The 20,000-nt window shown below is 46.1% G+C and overlaps 1 protein-coding gene across 1 annotated transcript in view; it reads left to right on the top strand.

Moving 5' to 3' along the window:
• The first annotated feature begins 9,138 nt into the window (after nucleotides 1–9,138).
• The window catches only part of rasgef1ba (RasGEF domain family, member 1Ba), a 44,641-nt gene continuing 33,779 nt past the window's right edge, over nucleotides 9,139–20,000 (top strand). The window contains 1 exon segment of the mRNA XM_042101538.1: nucleotides 9,139–9,211. Within this exon segment, the coding sequence (XP_041957472.1) occupies nucleotides 9,206–9,211 (6 nt within the window). The 5' untranslated portion in view covers nucleotides 9,139–9,205.

Genomic DNA, 20,000 nt, shown 5'->3' with positions numbered 1-20,000 from the left:
ATGTCTCTCAAACTTCATCTCTTCTCCTGCTCCCTCTCTCCCTCCCTCTCTTCCTCTCTCTTTTTTTTTCCTTTTCTTCCTGTCCCTTGTATGTCCCTTATATGCCTTTCTGCCTCTATTCTTACTTCTCTGTCGCTCTCTCTCTCTATCTCTCTCTCCCTCCCTCTCTCTCTCTCCCTCTCTCCCTGTCTGTCAGCTCCTGTAGCAGGGGGAGCTGGCGCTGTGCCATGCCTTCTGAGCTGTGTCCATTTCTGAAGGGAAATAAGGATGTTGAGTCAGCAGCCTCAACCCCGTGACTCTTACAGTACCGGGAGCCCACATCTCACCGTGACCCCTGACCCCAAACACAAACACACACACATACAGTACACGCACACACACACACACACACACACACACACACACACACACACACACACACACACACATACAAGCAAGTCACATTACACACAGAGACATGTTTACAGACACACACACACACACACACACACACACACACACACACACACACACACACACACACAAATATACACACAAACAAATAGAATTTTGCTGCAGAGCAGAATAGCCTCAACAACAGGATGACCTGTCCTATTCTTGTAGATTTTTAATGTGAACAAAAGAATTTAGCCTTCCAATGACATGAATTTAAATATAAGCACAGCTGATGTAACGCAAAGCTGATTAGTGGAAACATAAACTGCTAACTGAGGTATGAGAAATACACAGAAGCACAGCCTCCAAGATTAAGCTTAGTTAGCAGAAGTATGTGCTCTGAGATAATATTGAGGTAACACAGAGTCCACAGACAAACTGTACACTGAAACACAACCTCTGAACTGCATGATAGGAATGTGTTTGGCAGCCAGTTTGCTCAATCTGAAATAATGCTAATGATTCTGTATAAACAAATTAACCTAATTTGGGTAGAAACTTGCCCAAAATTAGCTGAAACACAGAAACACCAAGCAGAAACTCAGACTGGAAAAAGAGTAGTCAGACAAGACCCAGTTTCTTGGCTAAGAGGGAGATAGCAGCACAGCACAGGCTTTGGTGAGTGCACAAAAACACTCTCACTCACACAGAGAGAGAGAGAGAGAGAGAGCTCTCCCATGCATTTTGAATGGCCTGGAGAGGGCAGCTCTGCAGACCCAAGGGAAAAGGATGAACTTTTCACTCAACTTATTTTTTCTTTATATGGTGTGTGTGTGTGTGTGGGGGGGGGACCAGCTACACTCCCCTACCCAAAAGCCTATTAGTGGCTCACCACGCCATGAATAATTGACCATAGTGCTTCTTTCTTAAAAGAAAAAAAATATGACAAAGTGAGGGTGTGAGGGAAGAACACCTTGTATCAGCATCATCATGTAGCTCATTTACACATTTTCTTTATCGCTGGTGAAGACAGTGGAGGTCTTGCCTCAAGAAATTACATCTCTGTCTCTCTCTCTGTCTCTCTCTCTCTATTCCGCAGAGAGAAGAAAAAAATAAACGAGGCAATGTTTTATTCATCGTGCACGTTTGCCCCATAACTGCCAGACATCATCGCTCTGCGTTAGGAGCAATTAGATGTGTTAAGTCATTTGTTAAATTGCTGAGGCAAATGCAGACATACGGACCATGCACTTTTGGCCTGAATGTTCAAGGCAGTTTCAGGAAAAATCTTCCAACATAAACCAATCTTTCAGCTATGAATGGTTTTGGTTAGAGTCATTTTAGGAACTTTTCCCATAATCTTTTTGTGTCTTTCCGTACTGTGCCTCAACCAGTAGCCCAAGACTCAAACAGCACTGGAAGTATGGTCCAGAAAGCCCACACATTGCTTTTTCTGCACAACACATTTCCTTGGATGAAAATGTCTCCAAACATTGACATATCATTACAACACTAAAACTCCAGAACAGTTACAGCAACTAAGTTGTCTTTATAGTTATTGGGCTACATTCTATTCAGAAAGAAATTTACATTACATTCATTCATTTAGCAGACACTTTTGTCCAAAGCGACTAACACGTGTCAATTATAAGTGGCAAGGTTAAGTGCCTTGTTCAAGGCCACAACAGTGGAAGTCGGGTAGTGAACCTAACCTTTCAGCCGCTATGCTACCATCACCCCAAAGTGTAAAAGCAAGTTAAGAAGTACACAGTTAGGGTGAGTCATGCACCTTAGGGTGTCAGGAGCGGAGGTGTTCTTGGAAGAAAAGTTTCTTCAAGGGGTTCTTGATAGAATGAACTGTTAGTTGTGCCTGGCCTGTTGTTCTTCCGTGTTTGATTGTTCATGTCTCCTGAACAGTAGCATTGATCCAGACGAGTGGACTCAGGCCAAGCATGGCTCTCACTGGTGCCTCCTGAACCCTTAAAGGTGTAGGTTTTTGAACATTCTAAGTTCCGCAACAATTGAAGGTTCTAAAATTCTATGTTGAATTCAATGAACCCAGATATTCTTTAGAATGTTAATTTCCCAACATTCCCGTCACACCGGTGTGACGGTACTCCTTTAAGGGTTAATCAGAGTGTGTTTGTCTGAGTCCACTCGTCTATGTTTGGGCCTCTGCAGTGGTGGGAAAAGCTAAAAATATAAGCTGTTGTTTGGGAGGGAGGACGTCACTACCTTGTCACAAGACTTAAAAAAGCAACAGAAGGATGTTTTCGCAGATGAGGGTGAACACAAACCAAGCGTGCATGCACACACACACACACACACAAACACACACACACACACACACACACACACACACACACACACACACACACACACACACACACACACACACTCACACACACACTCACATACACACACACACACTCACATATCGCTCAAAATAACAAGTTTTCAGGCAGACTAAACTAAGACCAAAATGCGGAGGTGGGCACAATGTCCAGATATAATCTTGATCTGGCCAAACATCTATCCTAAATTAGGATGGAACATGATTGCATTTCCTCAGGAGGGGGACAGTTGGGTCATACAGAAGCTTGTTTAGTGGTGGTTATGGCCTTGCAATCCCTCCTGAGTGTTTTTCCTCATGTGGCCTCCTGATGAGATCGGGCACAGGGATATTTACACCTGGAGTGGGGCCCCTCGGTCACGGTCGGTCAGTCACGTGATCAAGCAAAAAGTAAAGTAAAGTGAGTTGGATTAAGTAGACACTTTTGTGGTCACAGGCATGCACAGCATTGGCTTTGGGATTCAAATCCAGACTGACCGTTGCTCTGACAGCCTTTCTTCACTATGGCCCTATACTATATACTCTCCCTTCTGACCTCTTGCACTCTTGGCATGATCCGTGTATGACCTCTGACCTGTGGAGAGGCACAGAGATTCTGAGGCTGAGACCTTGACCACACGGTCTGTCCGAGACACATCAGAGGTGTGCAGAAGAGTCCATCCTGACTGACAGTGGTCACTGGTTAGCACTGCTTCTCTCTCTCTCTCTCTCTCTGTCTCTCAAAACAATAGATCTATCTAGCTCCATTTCTTGCTCCCTGTGTGTCAATCCATCTGGTCTTTTTTTGGATTTAAAAAGTGGTCTAAAATATGATTACTGTTATATAATTTCAGCAGTAAAAATGACACATAATTGCACACATGCTTCCATTTATTTATGTTCCTTACTAATAAGTAATTAAAAAAAACTATATCTATGTTTGTGTGGATTCAGCATAACTGCAATGTTGCAACTGAATGTTCCATGGTAATTATGTCATGAAACAGCCGGATAAGATATCCTGTGCCAGCCCTGTGACCCAATTCTTCAGACATGTTTGGGTGAAACCCCTTCAAATATTTATGTAATGTCAGTCTATTTCAGATACTTGTATTTTTCCTATTGAACGTACCTTTGGTAAATCTAGGTCAATTTATATGCCAAAGGATATGTATAAATTACTGAAAACTAAGGAAAAAACATCCTATAAATGTAACTATGTTTGTCACATTTGAAATTAGTTTGTAGTTAAGGTAATTAAAATAAGACAACAGCTGCAGACATTTTAGACGTTTTCAATAGCTAACAGTTTTCAGCTGTTTTATGTGCACTCGTACTATTACAGGGAGGAAAGGCCTGCAGCTGATAAAACTCCATGGGTGCCTGGACAGCATGTTCTCTCTGGTCGTCTGTCCAGGAAGAGCACACCCAGGGTGGAGGATGGAGGGGTGGAGGCCAATGGTATACATTGAGGGGGAGGAGGAGGAGGGTGGTGATAAAGGAAGGGTGGATGTAAGAATAAATGGAAAGAGAGTGAGAGAGGAGGTGGCATAACGTACAGAGGGACAGAGGGTGGTAAGGTCAGGAGGAGGGAGAAGGGTAGTGTATGTAGAAGCTACACAGTTTTGTTTTGCGCTTGGGCAACACTGTACTTACATGCTAATACATTGAAATTAAATTAAACGTTGAATTGAATTGAATTGAATTGAAAAAGAGAGAGAGAGAGAGAGAGAGAGAGAGTGTGTGTGTGTGTGTGTGTGTGAAGTGGGCTGAAGATGTGCTGTGACAGGACAGGAAGGATAAGGAGGGATAGGAGGAGCATATGAACAGAGCGAGAGAGAGAGAGGGTGGGGTAGAAGAGGGGGATGCGGAGGAATAAGTATGTAGAGAGAGAGAGAGAGAGAGAGAGAGAGAGAGAGAGAGAGAAAGGGAGAGAAAGGGAGAGAAAGAGAGGATGGAGCGGGTGTGTTGGGGTGGGGTTGAATGTTGTAAATGCCAGCAGTAAAAGAGGAGGTGGGGAGGTGCTGCTGCAGATGCGCTGCCTGATGAGAGAGGTGGTGGTGGTGGTGGTGGTTGAAGGGGACTGTGGGAGCCGTAGCAGACATCCCTCCCCAGGCCTGAGATCACTCCCCAGGGTGCAACGGGGGTGGTGAGCGTGGGACAGGTGCAGCCAGACAGTCTCACCGCTCCGCTGGGCACAAGTAATGAGCCTGAACGCCAGGACAGCACAGGGGAGAGAGAGGGGAGAGGAGGGGGCAGTGGGGAGGAGGTCTGTCATGCAGAACATGGGGTAGGGGAGAGAGAGAGAGAGAGAGAGAGAGAGAGAGAGAGAGAGAGAGAGAGAGAGAGAGAGAGAGAGAGAGAGAGAGAGAGGGGACGAGGGAGGAGAGGGGACGAGACAAATAGGAGAAAGAAAGCAATAGAAAAGGGAGGAGAGAGGTTAAAAAAAGAGAGAGAAAGAGAGAGAGATAGAGAGAGAGCAAGAGAGAGAAGACAGAGTTAGAGAGGAAGAGATCAGAAACATGGACATACATTATTAACTGATGGGTGGACATGAGGTGAGATAAACCACATGATCGTAAAGAACAAAGGTAGCAAAGGCCATGGTGTAGGCAAGGTGTAGAGAGAGTCTCAGAAAGAAAGACTATGAAACAAATACATGCACAAGGCAGGCAATCATGAAGGAGAAAGGAAAAGACTAACAATCATCAAAATCAAGCATGTGAAGGATCCAGTTATAAATGATAATGGCTAATCAGACCACCCTCCTGTGATGATCATGCTTTTGTTATTACCGAAGTAAAATGGTCCATACACAGAACATTTCATTTTCTTTGACAAACTGGGGAGGGGGGTGACATTAGCTGCTCCTGGCCCTTGGGTACAAATACGGAAACAAATATCTTGTATGTCTATGTATTGCCAGGCATTCCCAAAGCCTTATCTGGGAAGAGGACAGATGCACATCCTCAGTGTCTAGTCACGGGCTCAGTTCCTCTTCTCTGTTTGTGATGGTTGTGGCAAGGAAGCAGATTTGAGTAAACTGATCCAGGAACAGTACACATAAACATGATCCGGTTATACATCCATTTACACAACCGAGAGGAAGTCAGCACAAGATTTATTTGCTCTGTAGATAGAAATGAGCACATGGGGATACTGGAGGAAGAGTAATTTTTAGCCCTGTCCTGTCCTGTGTTCTTCAGTACATCTTGATGGAAATATTTGTTAGGGGGCCCCAGTAGTGTCACAAGGCTTCTGCATTGTGTTTGTTTTCTTTTTTAACACAAGTGATGGACAACACTAATGTATGGTATAAGACCTTGTGATGACCTGTCCAACCACTTCCTTAAGAACACTTTCCAGAGAAATGGCACCGGTTTTACTGTACATGCTTTTCTTTCCATGTTAATTTGAACTAATAGCCTACTGACCTCTGAACCCCTTGGAGATGAGCATGGCCAGACATCCGTCAGTGTTCCCAAACACTTTTTCTGTTTTGAGAAGTTACGTGACTGATATAGCTTATTGATTTGACAGTATGTACCGGTAAGTGGCAGTTAAACAGTAAAACAGTTTAATAGAGATCTGTGTAATAGCTTCAAAAACAAAGTCTTATGTTTCATGAATGTGTGGGAAAGTTATTCCTTACTTAAAAAACACACACAATGCAGAATACACCGCCAGACAAAAAGAAAAAAGAAGAGGAAGGCTGAAACCACAATTGAGAGAAGGTCAAAAACAATCTGTATTTCACTTCTGAGTTCTGATGTTTCGCTGACATTGTGATTAACCCGTGATGCACAGTGACAGAAGCTTTTCTGACTTTTCAAGACCTTGCAGCTAACAACAGCCCCCTCGGCATCAGACACTAAATTTCAGTTCTGTCAGGCATCAGAGTCAACACACAGAGAAATACATTTCTATAAGGTCCCTCAGCTGTGCAACAAATTAGTGGGGCTTTACCTGGATGTGTTCATTTTTGGGACAGTCTGGTGGGTGGAACCTCCTACAATAGGAACACTTTGTTTAAACCCTCTCTTATGAGAATGACGTAGCTATCTCATAAACATAATTATTGGTGTATGGACAGCTATAATTTGTTCTCGTTGAGCCCTTGAGCTAGGGTGTAGAGTGTTTTTGTTTTGTCTGATTGAGGAGACCTCTATTGCTTAAAACGCTGCTGTCCATTTGGCGCGTGAAAGCTGACGTGCCAATCTCTGATTAGATTATCCATCATCTGACGGCCCCTCGCCCCCGTCACCACAGTCTGAAGGGGCTGGTGGGTGGGATCTGGGTTATGTAAATAGCCGTGTGGTCTGAACTTTCTTTCGAGGGCAAATATTTTGGTTACATAATTCGGCCTTTTCTGCACGGTGCCACGCTTGACCGGCCTGGCGTGGTGTGGAGAGTGCCGTGTGAAGTAGCCCCGGCCTGCCCGCCTGTCCGTGCCGCTCCTCGTTACTGCTTCTGCACAGCAGGTCAATGTTTTCATGGTGGATGTTTCAGGGTCATAAGACGTCTCTCTCTTTCTCTACACACACACACACACACACACACACACACACACACACACACACACACACACACACACACACACACACACACACACAAACACATGTGATTGCACAACACAGGAAGTGAGAGGGAAGATGATAGCTTGGTCTCAGCAGCACACAGAGTTCCAAAGCACTGCAGATTATTACAAAACACGTCCAGCCAAGTAAGTGGGCCGAAGCAATGCAGCATGGGTAATATATGTACCTTCATGTATAGATGCATAAAATAGGTCTTCCTGTGATTCTTTACACTTCCACAGAGGAACATAGAGTTTATGTTATATAATTCTGGGACATGAACCACTTCAGCCATGGGCCATTAGAGAGATGAAAGTCATTGTATTGCCAGCAAACTTCTGAGCTTTTGATAATCATTGTGAGATAAGCTGAACAATTTCAGCTTGCAAAAACTTCAATTTGCTTTAATCAATTAACTTATGCAACATGGTTAATTATCTGATTTTGGACCACTGTAGAAGCGTGCACTTAACAACTTCAACCTCTGAAGTTGAGCACAGTCTGTGACAAACAACTGTGAATTGCTGAAATACTGTTTTGCATTAAAATTTAGGCTTTGAGTAAAATGACTGCCAGAAATGATCTCACAATATCACACCCATGCCATCATGACTGTACTGTCTTCTAACCTTAGGAACCTTAGACATATCTGCTGCTAGACTCTAGCCACAACAACAAAGTGTTTAGTTAACACCTAGTTAATACGTGATTACATTCAATACAAGTGGGCATTGGTCTAAATTCTGTCCTCTATGATATTCAATATATGTTTCCTTTATAAAATGACATAGAATACTAGCCTGGCGGGCCATCCTATATCATTGAAATGTATAGTCTGGAATCGAACCATTCACCTCACTTAATCCAAGGGGCGGGCAGAGAATTGTCTTTCAAACTGCCTAGGCATGCAATAGGCCAGCGCTACGACCATATCCGTGTCCGGTCGGCAAAATGGCAAATACATTCTTCTTCGAAAGGAATGACTTAAGTGCATTGTGTTTCAAAAAAAAAAAAAGTCCAACTCCTCCAAAGCTGACGCCAACGCTGATTCAAACCGCTCTTCGTTCGCCATAGCCACCTTACTTGTTGTTCACCGTCGCAGGACTGTCGTTATCCTGTTAAGCCCGCCTTAAGACTCTCTAACAAAATAGAGCGCTGTGATTGGATGACATCCACGGCGTCAGCCAATAGAAATCCCTATGGTTTGATACTAGACGTACAGGCTGAGCAAATGAATTTGCCGCCGCTAGGGTGCGTCTAGATTTCTAGGCTAATAGAATACCCTAGTGCAGTTAATATACCGGTATGATTTGGATCATGGGCTAGAAATCACAGCCTTACATGTCTTCAGAACCTGACCCAGATAATACACTGATAATACTACTGCTATTCGGCTGATTTCCCAAAACACATTTTAAACCTAGTCATAGACTAAACAAGAACTTCAATGATGATTTCTACTGAAAAAAAGCTTTAGTCTAATCCATGTCTGGGAAACTGGTCCAATGTTTCCAGTCTTACGGAGAGTGTGCTGTGGTGGAACAAAGCTAATGTTACCCAGTGACAATTGGTTAATCTGGGTTTGATTCCCGAACTGACCGTTGCAAGGCTGTTCTGCTAAATATCGGTCAACTTAAACTGTCCAATACTTGGTCTTCTATGCATCTGGGCCTGTGCAGTCTTGGACAGGGAAAGGCCAGGGGCCATAAAGAGAAGTGAAAAATGCTTAAGATGACAAAAGGCTGTGGTTGTGACGGTGGTCAATGCCTTTTGTTCTGTGTTTCATCTCTTTCTTTTCTCTGGTCAGTTGCAATTTCTCTTTATTTTCTTCATACCTTCAGTCCAACTGTGTCAATTTCTCTCTCTATCTTTCACTCGTCTTCTTCTGTTGCCACGGTTACTTGATATTAGTCTCTACTCAATGATGGTAAGTGTCCTTATAATTGCCCAAATGGCCATGCTGAGAGACTTTGTTCTGCCATGCTATTCTAGCAGTAGTGTTGGGTGCTTGTGACCAAACCTCACTTTTGCATCGCATTATGAAAAGTAATTGTATGGAAATGTTTTATTACTGCATTTTACATAACTGTGACTACTGACACTTTGGAGAGTATAACAAAAAGTCAACACAGAAAAGTGCCTTTGATGTAAATGTCACAGTTATCTCAAAAACATGTTGCCCAATCAAAAATATAATGAAAACACAATAAAGAAGGGGGAGAGGGAGAAAGGGGAAATAGGCAGAACCCCAGATGGGTTTTCAGGCTCAGACGCTAAGTTTAGATTTAGCTATGGTCCAGTTTTAGTGGACGCTTAAAGAGAGACAGCTCCTCGCCCTGGGCTACTCCGCAGCAGAATGGACCTTTTAAGTGCAGACAGAGAGTACCCAGCTCCCGCTGCCTCAGCAACTGGACCGGACTGGTCTCTCCGCGTGGCGCTCCAGAGGAAATGCGTGTTTCCTTTGCCACCGTAAATCCTTCACTTCCTTCCAGTCCAGGGAGATGGCAAACTGTGTGGCATGTCATAGTTTAGCCCCAGCAGTGTGGGAGACCGGCGATGGCAGCATCCCTTGGCCACTTCCAACAGGACTCTGAACAAAACAAGACGCAGCTAACAGCAGGTCCCTTCAATAAGATGGATGTGGGGACAGACTCTTGTATTGGGGGTTGCGTTTGAAGATGGGGGAGCATCAGGAGAGGTCACTGAGCTCTTGTGTCTGGCTCTGTGAAAGGCAGGTTTAATGGGATTGCTCTTGTGATCCCTTTGATGCCTCGGTGACTTGGCCATCTGCTGTCAAGAGGTTTTCATATTGGCCATTGCATGCAGCCAGTGATCAAGTTGACCAAGTTGGAAACCACACTGTATGACCTGTTGGCCATGGCTCTGCTGGATGTTAAGTGAATTCATAGAGCTCTCACTTTACTCACTTTACTCATAAATCACACACACTGTAATGCGGAGTTCAAACTATTCAGCTAATCAGGACCTCTGACAGTATTCATAATTAAAGACGTTCCATATATGAACTCTTCATTACGTTTAAATCTTACTTAATAATAATGAGCATTTGAGAACTCACTTCATTTTGAAGTCACCCTAACAACTCAGCTCTGTGAGTGCCCCTTTGCTAGCTTTGGCTCAGACAGTTCTTCACTCTAACTAAATGAACTCCTGCCTGATGCAGGCGCAGATCAACCCAAATCCCTCCTGACGTTCCTGTGGCATGTGCTGTGTGTTTCTGCATGAGCTGTCATCCAGGGTGCTACCTGCTGGCCTGGAACAGTCGGAAATGGAACGGACTGATTTAGATCCCACCTGACATTACATCTGGCCATCACTCTAATAGCTGCAGATTGGAGCCCCCAGAGATGAGATTAGTCCTGCTGTGGAGAGTGGCCCTTGCGCCACTTGAGGAGAGTGGGCTAGTGATAGTCCAACGGTAGCGTTGCGGCCGGACAATCAGTTGGCATTGGGTTCGATTCCCTAACCTGGAGTGTCTCATAAATACGAGTGACTTCACTTTACTTGGGGTGGTGGTAGTGTAGTGATCAGTAGCTTGAAAAGTTGTGTGTTCAATTCCTGGCTACCACCGTTGTGCCCTTGAGCAAGGCACTTAACCCCAAGTTGCTCCGGGGACATTGGCAGGGGCGTCGGGTGAATGTTTTGAGAAAAGCCCCGAATGTATTTTGCAAAGTTGACTTACAAATATGAAACCATTACTCCGATCGTGCATTGAAACCTTGAGATGAGATGGATCAGTCAGTTCCAGGGTTGGGCATGTCATTGTTTTATGAGAACCGTTTAGACTCTATTGGCTAAGCCCCGAATGTTTTCAACTGCTAGCGATGCCTCTGGGCATTTGCCCTTGTCCAGCCGGATTATCCCCATCTCTTGGGCTTGCCCCTTCTCTTTTTAAAGACCTTCTTTAATCCACAGGGGGGCAAAGGGAGGATTCACTGTAACGTAGCCCAGATAGGTTAAGCTACCTCTGGGGTTTCTTCCAAGCATGGCTGACACTGGGGTATTTACTACACACAAAAAGCTAGTACAACTCTTTCAGTGTTCAAAAGAGGTCTTCTTAATTTCTATTTGTAACCTACCATTTGCAACAACTTGTTACTTTTATTTCATTTTGATTGTACTCTGATGATAGATAATCTCATAACAGGGATATTTGAATTGGTTTCTTGTGCCCAAGGGGCAGTGTAGAATTTACAGTGGAGTTCAATGTCCGGTGGAGTTTTACACTATTGAATGAATCTCAACACAGCCTGGGGATATGTTTTGCCTCTATAGACATATGGAGATACATATAAATATATAGATATATTCATAACATTATAATAAAATAGATATTACAATTGTGATTGTGTGAATGACAATGTAATAACTGTAAAGGATTCTTTCCAAAGTGTTCCAAAGTGTTTTTGAATATTTGTAATGAGACGCATTCGGTGAATAAATGGCTTTTGCATGTAGTGGATAGTGGTGCAGGTTCCGCTCAGGCAGGTTTTGGCAGATATTCTGTGTGAGTGTGTTTGTGTGTGTGTGTGTGTGTTTGTGTGTGTGTGCCCGTGTGAGTGTGTGTGTGTGTTTATAGACAAGACATGTGCCTGTGCCCTGTCCTGGACACAAAGTACCCAACCCAACCAGGCTTCCTCTTCCATCCTCACCGTACCACACACAAACACACACACACACACACACACACACACACAAACCTACCCCAGTCACACACATATACACACAGACACACATTTCCTGGAGGGCAGCACACACATAGGCCTACATCTGTATGCACAGCATGTTCCTGAAGTTTTATTGTGCTCAGCACACATTAAGTTCCTTGAGGGTAATACACACACACACACACACACACACACACACACACACACACACACACACACACACACACACGCACACACACAAACACACACACACACACACACACAGACACACACACACACGCACACACACACACACACATACATAAACACACACAAACACACTGGGCTGTAATTGTTCATCTGTGTTGTGCTGTGCAGAGATGGTGAGAGAAGATAGCGAGTGCACACAGTAGGTGTTGAGTCCTGGCTGTCTTTACCTCAGCCACTAACGGCACAGAGGAGGTGGTGGAGACCTTCATAGTATGAGGACAGCGAAAAGCTGTGTGTGTGTGTGTGTGTGTGTGTGTGTGTGTGTGTGTGTGTCTGTGTGTGTCTGTGTGTGTGTCTCTGTGTGTGTCTTCAAGTGAATCAGAAACGAAATATAAAGAGCACATGCAAGCTTCACACGAAACCTCAAGAGTACAGGCTTTATGAAACGATATGTCAGTCCCTCACCCCCCTCCCTTAAAAGCATAATTTCTCTTCCGTTTAATCATTCAGTGATATGAGCTCCCCTCTGGAGTGAATGGCAGCACTGATTCCTACCTGAAACCTCACTTTGTGAAAATATTTGGATGAATAACAAATGAAGGGAAGGTAAATATCCTATGGTAAGACCTTGGCCATATCACCACATAACCCCCCCCATCCCCCATCCCCCTCAATAAAGCCCTGTTATTTCCACAAGCCATGCTCTGATCTGGGGGGCTCCCCAGAGTGGCTGGTTGTTCCGTATCTCGCGGCCCCCCAGATGGATGATGGGAATCTGGGGGAGGTCAAGAGGTCATGCGAAGGCTCAGGTCCACTCAACGTTTTCTTTAGCGTTGGATTTCTGAAGACTGGGTTTAGTTATAAAACGATTTTTGTTTAAAGTGCATTTTTTCTAAAGGGGGTTGGGTGGGGGTCTTGAGGAAATCATTCACTCTCTGAAAACATCCCTCTCCACTCGGGCAAAAGAGAGCAGTTGCGAAACGCTCCATAATCGTTCGCAGATCGAGCCGAGATCTCCCTCAGAGCCTGCCCGTTTGAAGGCAGACAGATAAACAACTGGCTTACGATATCTGGAACGCTAAATATGGCCACCAATCCTCTGAAAACAGATCTAACTACCAGCGGCAGGATTTCTGCTAATGAGTAGATGTGAGAAAGGGTGCGGGTGGCGACTCTCTCATTTGATCCCAGCCTTCTGTCATTTGCCCGTCGGGAGCTCTGTGAGTGAGACGGGCATGTGGAGAGCAAAGGAGAAAGAACGAGACAGAAAGACACAGACACGAGGTAGAGGAGATGAGAACAGTGTGTATCTGGGAGTAGAGTTGAGGAGTGTGAGAGGAGTGTGTGTGTGTGTGTGTGTGTGTGTGAGGAGCGGTTCTGTGTGTAGCTGCATCCCTCTGCTCCAGACAGCTGTGTTTACCAGCCTGCTAGCCCTCCCTACTCCTGCTGCTCCTGCTCCTGCTGCCACAGCCACTATATTTAGCCTGGCGCTGAACTTCAAGCACATGTTTACGGTGGCCCGCCGTAGAGGCCACACTCACAAACCTTCAGGCCTCTATCACTCCCTGACCTTCTCTGGTGCCGTCTTTTATCTCTCTCTCTCTTTTTCTCTCTCTCATTTACTCCTCTATACACTCTCTCTCTCTCTCTCTCTCTCACTCCTATTTCCAACTCCGAACATGAACAGGTTGGCGCCAAAAACAGCATCGGAGTCCCGGCGAGCTTCTGCTGTCGTTACATAAGAGCCATTGTGCGCCCTGGCCACACTTCCCATCCACTCGAAAGGAGGCACAATCTGTTCCCTGGCCTGCAGCTCCTTTCATCTCCACACACACACACACACACACACACACACACACATACAGACACACTTACACGCACAGACACACACACACACACACACACACACACACACACACACACACACACATAGACAGGGCCCAAAACACCCACGCCTGGCCCAGACTTAGTAGGACCCGCTGAGGTGCAAATGCTAGCGAGATAGACTGGCCAAAATTCTTTTCTTTTCTTTCACTCTCTCTGACACTCCTTCTCTCCTTCACTCAGTTTTTCTTTCTTTTTTCTATCAGTCTGTCCTGACTTTGTTCCAGACTTTCGGTCTGTTTCTCCGAGAATGGGGGGGGCAATGGAGAGGTCCCAAAGTGTAACAGACAGTTAGCGTGACACAGAGTTTGAACAGGAGAGAGGGATAGAGAGATTGGGAGTGGAGGGTGGAGGGGGAGGGACTGGCACCGGTGTCATGTGTGCCTACGCTCCACTCTGTGGCATTTGGAGCGCTGGAGGCACGACCCACTCTGGCTACCATCTGCACCCATCTCTATGGGCCAGGAGAGAGAGGGAGAGAGCGATATATATATATATATATAAGAGAGAGAGAGAGGGAGTGATAGAGAAATAGAGAGGGAGAGAGAGGGAGTGATAGAGAGAAAAGCAGGGACAGAAAGAGAGAGTGGGAGAGGCATAAAAGAGAAAGAAAAAGTGAGACAGACAACGGAAGAAGGCTTGAAAATCAGCCCAAGTGAGTGATTATTGAGACAGAAGGGTCATGTAAATCCCTCCTTATTACATAAATGAGCCACGGCAGGTATCTCTCTCATTCCCCCTCCTCCACAGTCATCCTATCCTCCTCCTCCTCCTCCTCCTGGCCCCTTCCTCCATATCACAATGTGATAGAGGAGACACCATCCTGCTCCTCCTCCTCCTCCTCTGCCATCTGATTTCCATCTTCCTCCTCCTCCTCCTCCTCCTCCTCACCCTTTCCTCCTAATCACTACATGATTTCTATACCAAAGCATCTCATCTTCGTCCTCCTCTTCATTCCCTCATCTTGATTGCTTGTTTCCTGTGTGATAGAGGAAGGACCCTCTTCCTCGTCCTCATCCTCCTCCTCCTCGCCCCCTAGCCTCCCAACCGCTACGTGCCTTCAGTATCGGAGCGTGATGGAGGAGTGCTAACAGGGGGCTGAGAAGGGGCCAGCAGCGCGAGGGCCGTCCGGCAGCCAGCGAGTGGCCAGTGAGAGCGGCTCTTATGTAACCCAGGCAGATTACGAGAAGAGGAGAGGAGACGGGGGCGTGATGAGTTGGAGCATGGCATGCCTGTGACATCACAACACCCACCAGTCCGAGAGGGTGGTGGTGGTGGTGTGTGTGAGTGTGTCTGTGTGTGTGTGTGTGGGGGGGGGGGGGGGGGGGGTGACAATGACTGATGGGAAAGAACACTCAACCGGCCAAGACCAGGGGACATCTCTGTGCTGGTCTAGCAGTTCGGCTGAATGAGAGAGAGAAAGACGGGGGTTAGTGAGTGAGTGTGTGTGTGTGTGTGTGTATATGTGTGTGAGGGGTCTAGGGTTTGGAATGTGTGTCTGTGTGGGCGTATGGCCCTGTGTGTGTGACATTGACCACTCATGCCATAAGCAGGTCAGTCCAGTCCAGCTCTGTGAGTCTCCTCGGCGAGCAGTGTCCACTCACCTCCACACCACACGCCACCTCAGCTCTCGTCACATCTCGTCTCGTTCCCCTGTGCGCCAGTGACAGCCTGCCAACGCGGGCGAGCTTTCCCGGCGTGCCAACATCGCTCTCACCACAGGCACCCCAAAGGCTCAGGGAACTGGACAGACAGAGCGGCCGGACCAAGCAGAGCCACTGACTCACATAACCAGCCAAACAAAGCACTCCCAGCCGCGCTCCTGAATAGCGTTCCTCTTTCCCCTCTCCCCAAGTCCCTCAGCTGAACTGATGAACCATATCCACACAGCATGCGTTATATAACCCAGCAGAGAAAGTGCTCCTGGAGGCTCTTAGAATAGGGTTTGTTTATGTCCTAAAATATCATGGTAGCCTGCATATGGGAAGGTCTGTCAGCAGATGGTGATGGTGTTTGGGTGTATACAGGATTAGGGGGTTAGAGGGTGGTGGAGGTGTTTTGGACATGTGGAAAACAGAGAGGTGTGTCAGAGTATCAGAGTGTCAGAGTGTTTGTAGTGGTGGTGGTGGTGTGTGTGTGTCTGTGTGTGTGTGTGTGTGTGTGTGTGTGTGTGTGCGTGCGTACGTGCGTACGTGCGTGCGTGCGTGCGTGCGTGTGTGTGTGTAGTGTTTTGTCTTCCTAACACAAAGGAGTTGAATCCTGAGGGGACTCAGTGGAGCCGTATGGATCGCTGGGCCTCAAAGGCAGCAGACTGCAAAGTGACGTGATGATTGAGGAATGTGACTGATTGAGGGTGTTGTGTGTGTGTGTGGGTATGCATGTGTGTGTGTGTGTGTGTGTGTTTGTTTGGGGTTGGGAACTAAAATTAACTCCCATCCCCACTCCCACCCACCAGCGCTGAAATGCCAACTGTTTCCGCTGGACGTAAACAATGCAGGCTCCATCTTCCTCAGGTGGTCTTGCTAGCCCTAAAGAGAGAGAGAGAGAGAGAGAGAGAGAGAGAGAGAGAGAGAGAGTGTGTGTGTGTGTCTTCAGATGTCTCTTGTCTGTTCCCAAGTCCATTTGGTGGGCAGGGGGTCTTCTAGGGTGATGGAGGTGGGAGGTTACAATGAGAATGTGTGTATGTGTGTGTGTGTGTGTCTGTGTGTGTGTGTGTGTGTGTGTGTGTGTGTGTGTGTGTGTGTGTGTGTGTGTGTGTGTGTGTAGTGTTTTTGTGGGTGTTCTCTCTCTGGACATTTCCTCTTTCCTGACAGCTATGGAGAAGCCCTGATTCACAGCTGTTCCACTTAATCATGTCTAACCCCCCCCCCCCCCCCCCCCCCCCCACACACACACACCTCAATTACTCTCTTTCGCACAGACACACACATTTGCAATCAGGCTTTTCACACACACAAACACACACACACACACACACACACACACACACACACACACACACACACACACACACCCTTCTTATCAGTCCTTTAAATAGGCCTTTCCTCACATTTCCCTCTTCCTTGACCAGTGTTGAAGGATTAAGACACAGTTCAGGAGGTTGTTGGACTACTCGCTTCATTATTTCACACATAAATCATTCCATGAAATCATTTACAGGCTCTCAGCTGCTTAGTTTTCTGAACTATGATGTCAAAAGTCAGTGTGGAAGTGGTCATAAAGCAAAACAATGTTATGACACACAAACACTATTCTGAAGAACTGCCCTTATCCTCATTCAATTTAGCGTTATAAATCTGAGGCGATCAAAGGCTTATGCAAGTGGGCGAACTCGTAATGGCGTTGCATAATGACTCACACATCCAGACGGTCAGCTCATTCACTGTAACATAACAGTAGTGAAATGTCAATTTCAATGAGCTTGCAGGACCTCTATTTCAAACACCCTGTTTGTGTGTCCTCCTCACCCAGTTGTATGTTATCCCAATGAGACTCATCTCTCCCTCTCTCCCTCTCTCTCTCTCCCTCTCTCTCTCTCCCTCTCCCTCTCTCTCCCTCTCTCTCTCTCTTCTCTCTCTCTCAGACATGTACAGCACATCCCTATGTGTTGGCCAGTGTCCTCTCTCTCTCTCTCTCTCTCTCTCTCAGACATGTACAGCACATCCCTGTGTGTTGATCAGTGTCCCTCTCTCCCTCTCTCTCTCTCTCTCTCTCTCTCTCTCTCAGACATGTACAGCACATCCCTATGTGTTGGTCAGTGTCTCTCTCTCTCTCTCTCTCTCTCTCTCTCAGACATGTACAGCACATCCCTATGTGTTGGCCAGTGTCCTCTCTCTCTCTCTCTCGCTCTCTCTCTCAACATATGCTCTCTCTCTCTCTCTCATCCTATGTGTTGGTCAGTGTCCCTCTCTCTCTCTCTCTCTCTCATCTCTATGTGTTGGTCAGTGTCTCTGTCTCTATCTTTTTCTTTTTCTTGCCTTCCTTCCCAGTCTGTGGATAAGTATGGTGCGTTGGTGCGTTAATTTAAACCTCCTGTGTGTTTTAGGAATTGTTCTCTCTCTTTCTTTCTCTCTCTCTTCTTACTATTTCTCTAGTTGTTAGTCGTCCCCTTCTGTCTCTCTCTTTGTCTCTCGTTTCTTCCTTGCCCCGCCCCCCCCCCCCTTGCGTGCTCTGTGCCTGATGGTGTCTTTCAGCGCTCTCATTCTATTAGAGGTAATTAGGCCTGTCTGTGTACACAGGCCAGTCTGGACACCACTGAGTCTGACACAGATGAACAGATGTGTGTGTGTGTGTGTGTGTTTGTGTGTGTGTGTGTGTGTGTATGTTTGCTGTCTATGTATGTGAGAAACCAAAAAAAGGACGTGTGCTTGTGTTTTTGGATTGCTGTATGAGATTACTTGTATCCGTGCGCATGCATGTTTATCTGCTGTGTCCTTTTTTGTTTCTGTGTGTGTGTATGTGTGTGTTAGTGTGTCAGTGTGTGTGTGTATGTGTGTGAGAGTCTGTGAGGTCAGTGTGTGTGTGTGTGTGTGTGTGTGTGTTGGGATGGGGGTGTAGACATGATTATTATTTCCTGTCCCAGAATCTCATTGCCTCCAGCTCCAGACCTGTGACTGTAGTCAGAGAGGGAACATAGAGTGTTTCAGAGCTTCCGGAACACTCTCTCTGGAAGTGTCCCGACACAAACACACACAGGTGCACAGACACATCTGCACTCACACACACTCCACACACGCATACACACACTTGCACACACACACACACACACACACACACACACACACACACACACACACACACACACACACTCACACATGCACAAACATATGCTCACACACACACACACAAACAACTGCAGGGTGGAATCTTGAAATCCTTCATCTCTGGCACACTAAAGCAAAACACACATATACGCACATTTATGTCCCACAATCACAGAACAGAACAATACATCTTCATATCCATTCATATCCATTTCCTCCTCTCTCTCTCTCTCTCTCTCTCTCTCTCTCACACACACACACACACCCTCTCCAGCTGCAGACAATAGCTGCACCCAGTGCAGCTGAAACAAGGGCTCTGTTTTCCCCATGCATTCCCCTTCTTATATCATTCTTGGCACTAAACTCAGATCATGAGCTTTGGGTTCATATCTCTCCCTGTGATCAGCCCTGAGCTCTGAAGTCGGAGTCTCAGCCCATTAACCTGACACTCTGTTTATGAACTCGCTCCTGCTTACCCGCTACATAGCCCATCAGGTGCTTCCCCCCCAAAACACATCCGCTGTGTGCAGTCATTACTGCAGGATTGTCAAAGCAGATCTTTGTTCCAGAGTTTTGATGTGTAAAAGGCTTTGTTGGTGTAAAACTTGCCCCTCTCCTCCTCCACAGTTATCGCTGTGCTGATTTGCAAGCATCCATATTAGGTGAGACATTTTGTGTTGTTGCATTGGCTTTGTAATTTATCTAAAGTAGACTGTGACTGATAGAATTTTCTCTGTGAGGAAACACACACAAACACACACACACACACATACACACACACACACACACACACACATAAGATGATGGCTTTTCTTGTGAAAACGCACACAGCAGTTAATAACTACAGCGTTTATAATCACTGCAGTCACAAGCCAACTGAAAGAGCAGATTCTGTGATGTATAGATTTGTAATGGACTTGAATGACCTCCAGCCAACACCCCACTACCATCCACATCTCTCTCTCTCTCCCTCCCTCACTCTCTCTCTCTCTCTCTCTCTCACACACACACACACACCTTCCTGATATGTGTTCAGGATTTATCTGTATACACAGATAAATATACAGTGCAGTAGCAATAGCGATGCTGGTGATGCTGGTAGCAATAGCGATGCTGGTGATATGATCAGACCTTTGTTCAGCAGCCGTTCTGCACACCACACACTTGCTCTCGTGGTTTTGAGCGCTCCTCC

The sequence above is a fragment of the Alosa sapidissima genome, chromosome 8 (genome assembly GCF_018492685.1).
Source record: "Alosa sapidissima isolate fAloSap1 chromosome 8, fAloSap1.pri, whole genome shotgun sequence".
NCBI lineage: Eukaryota > Metazoa > Chordata > Actinopteri > Clupeiformes > Clupeidae > Alosa > Alosa sapidissima.
Note: the sequence above shows the minus strand (reverse complement) of the source record. Positions and strands in the feature narration are given on the sequence as shown.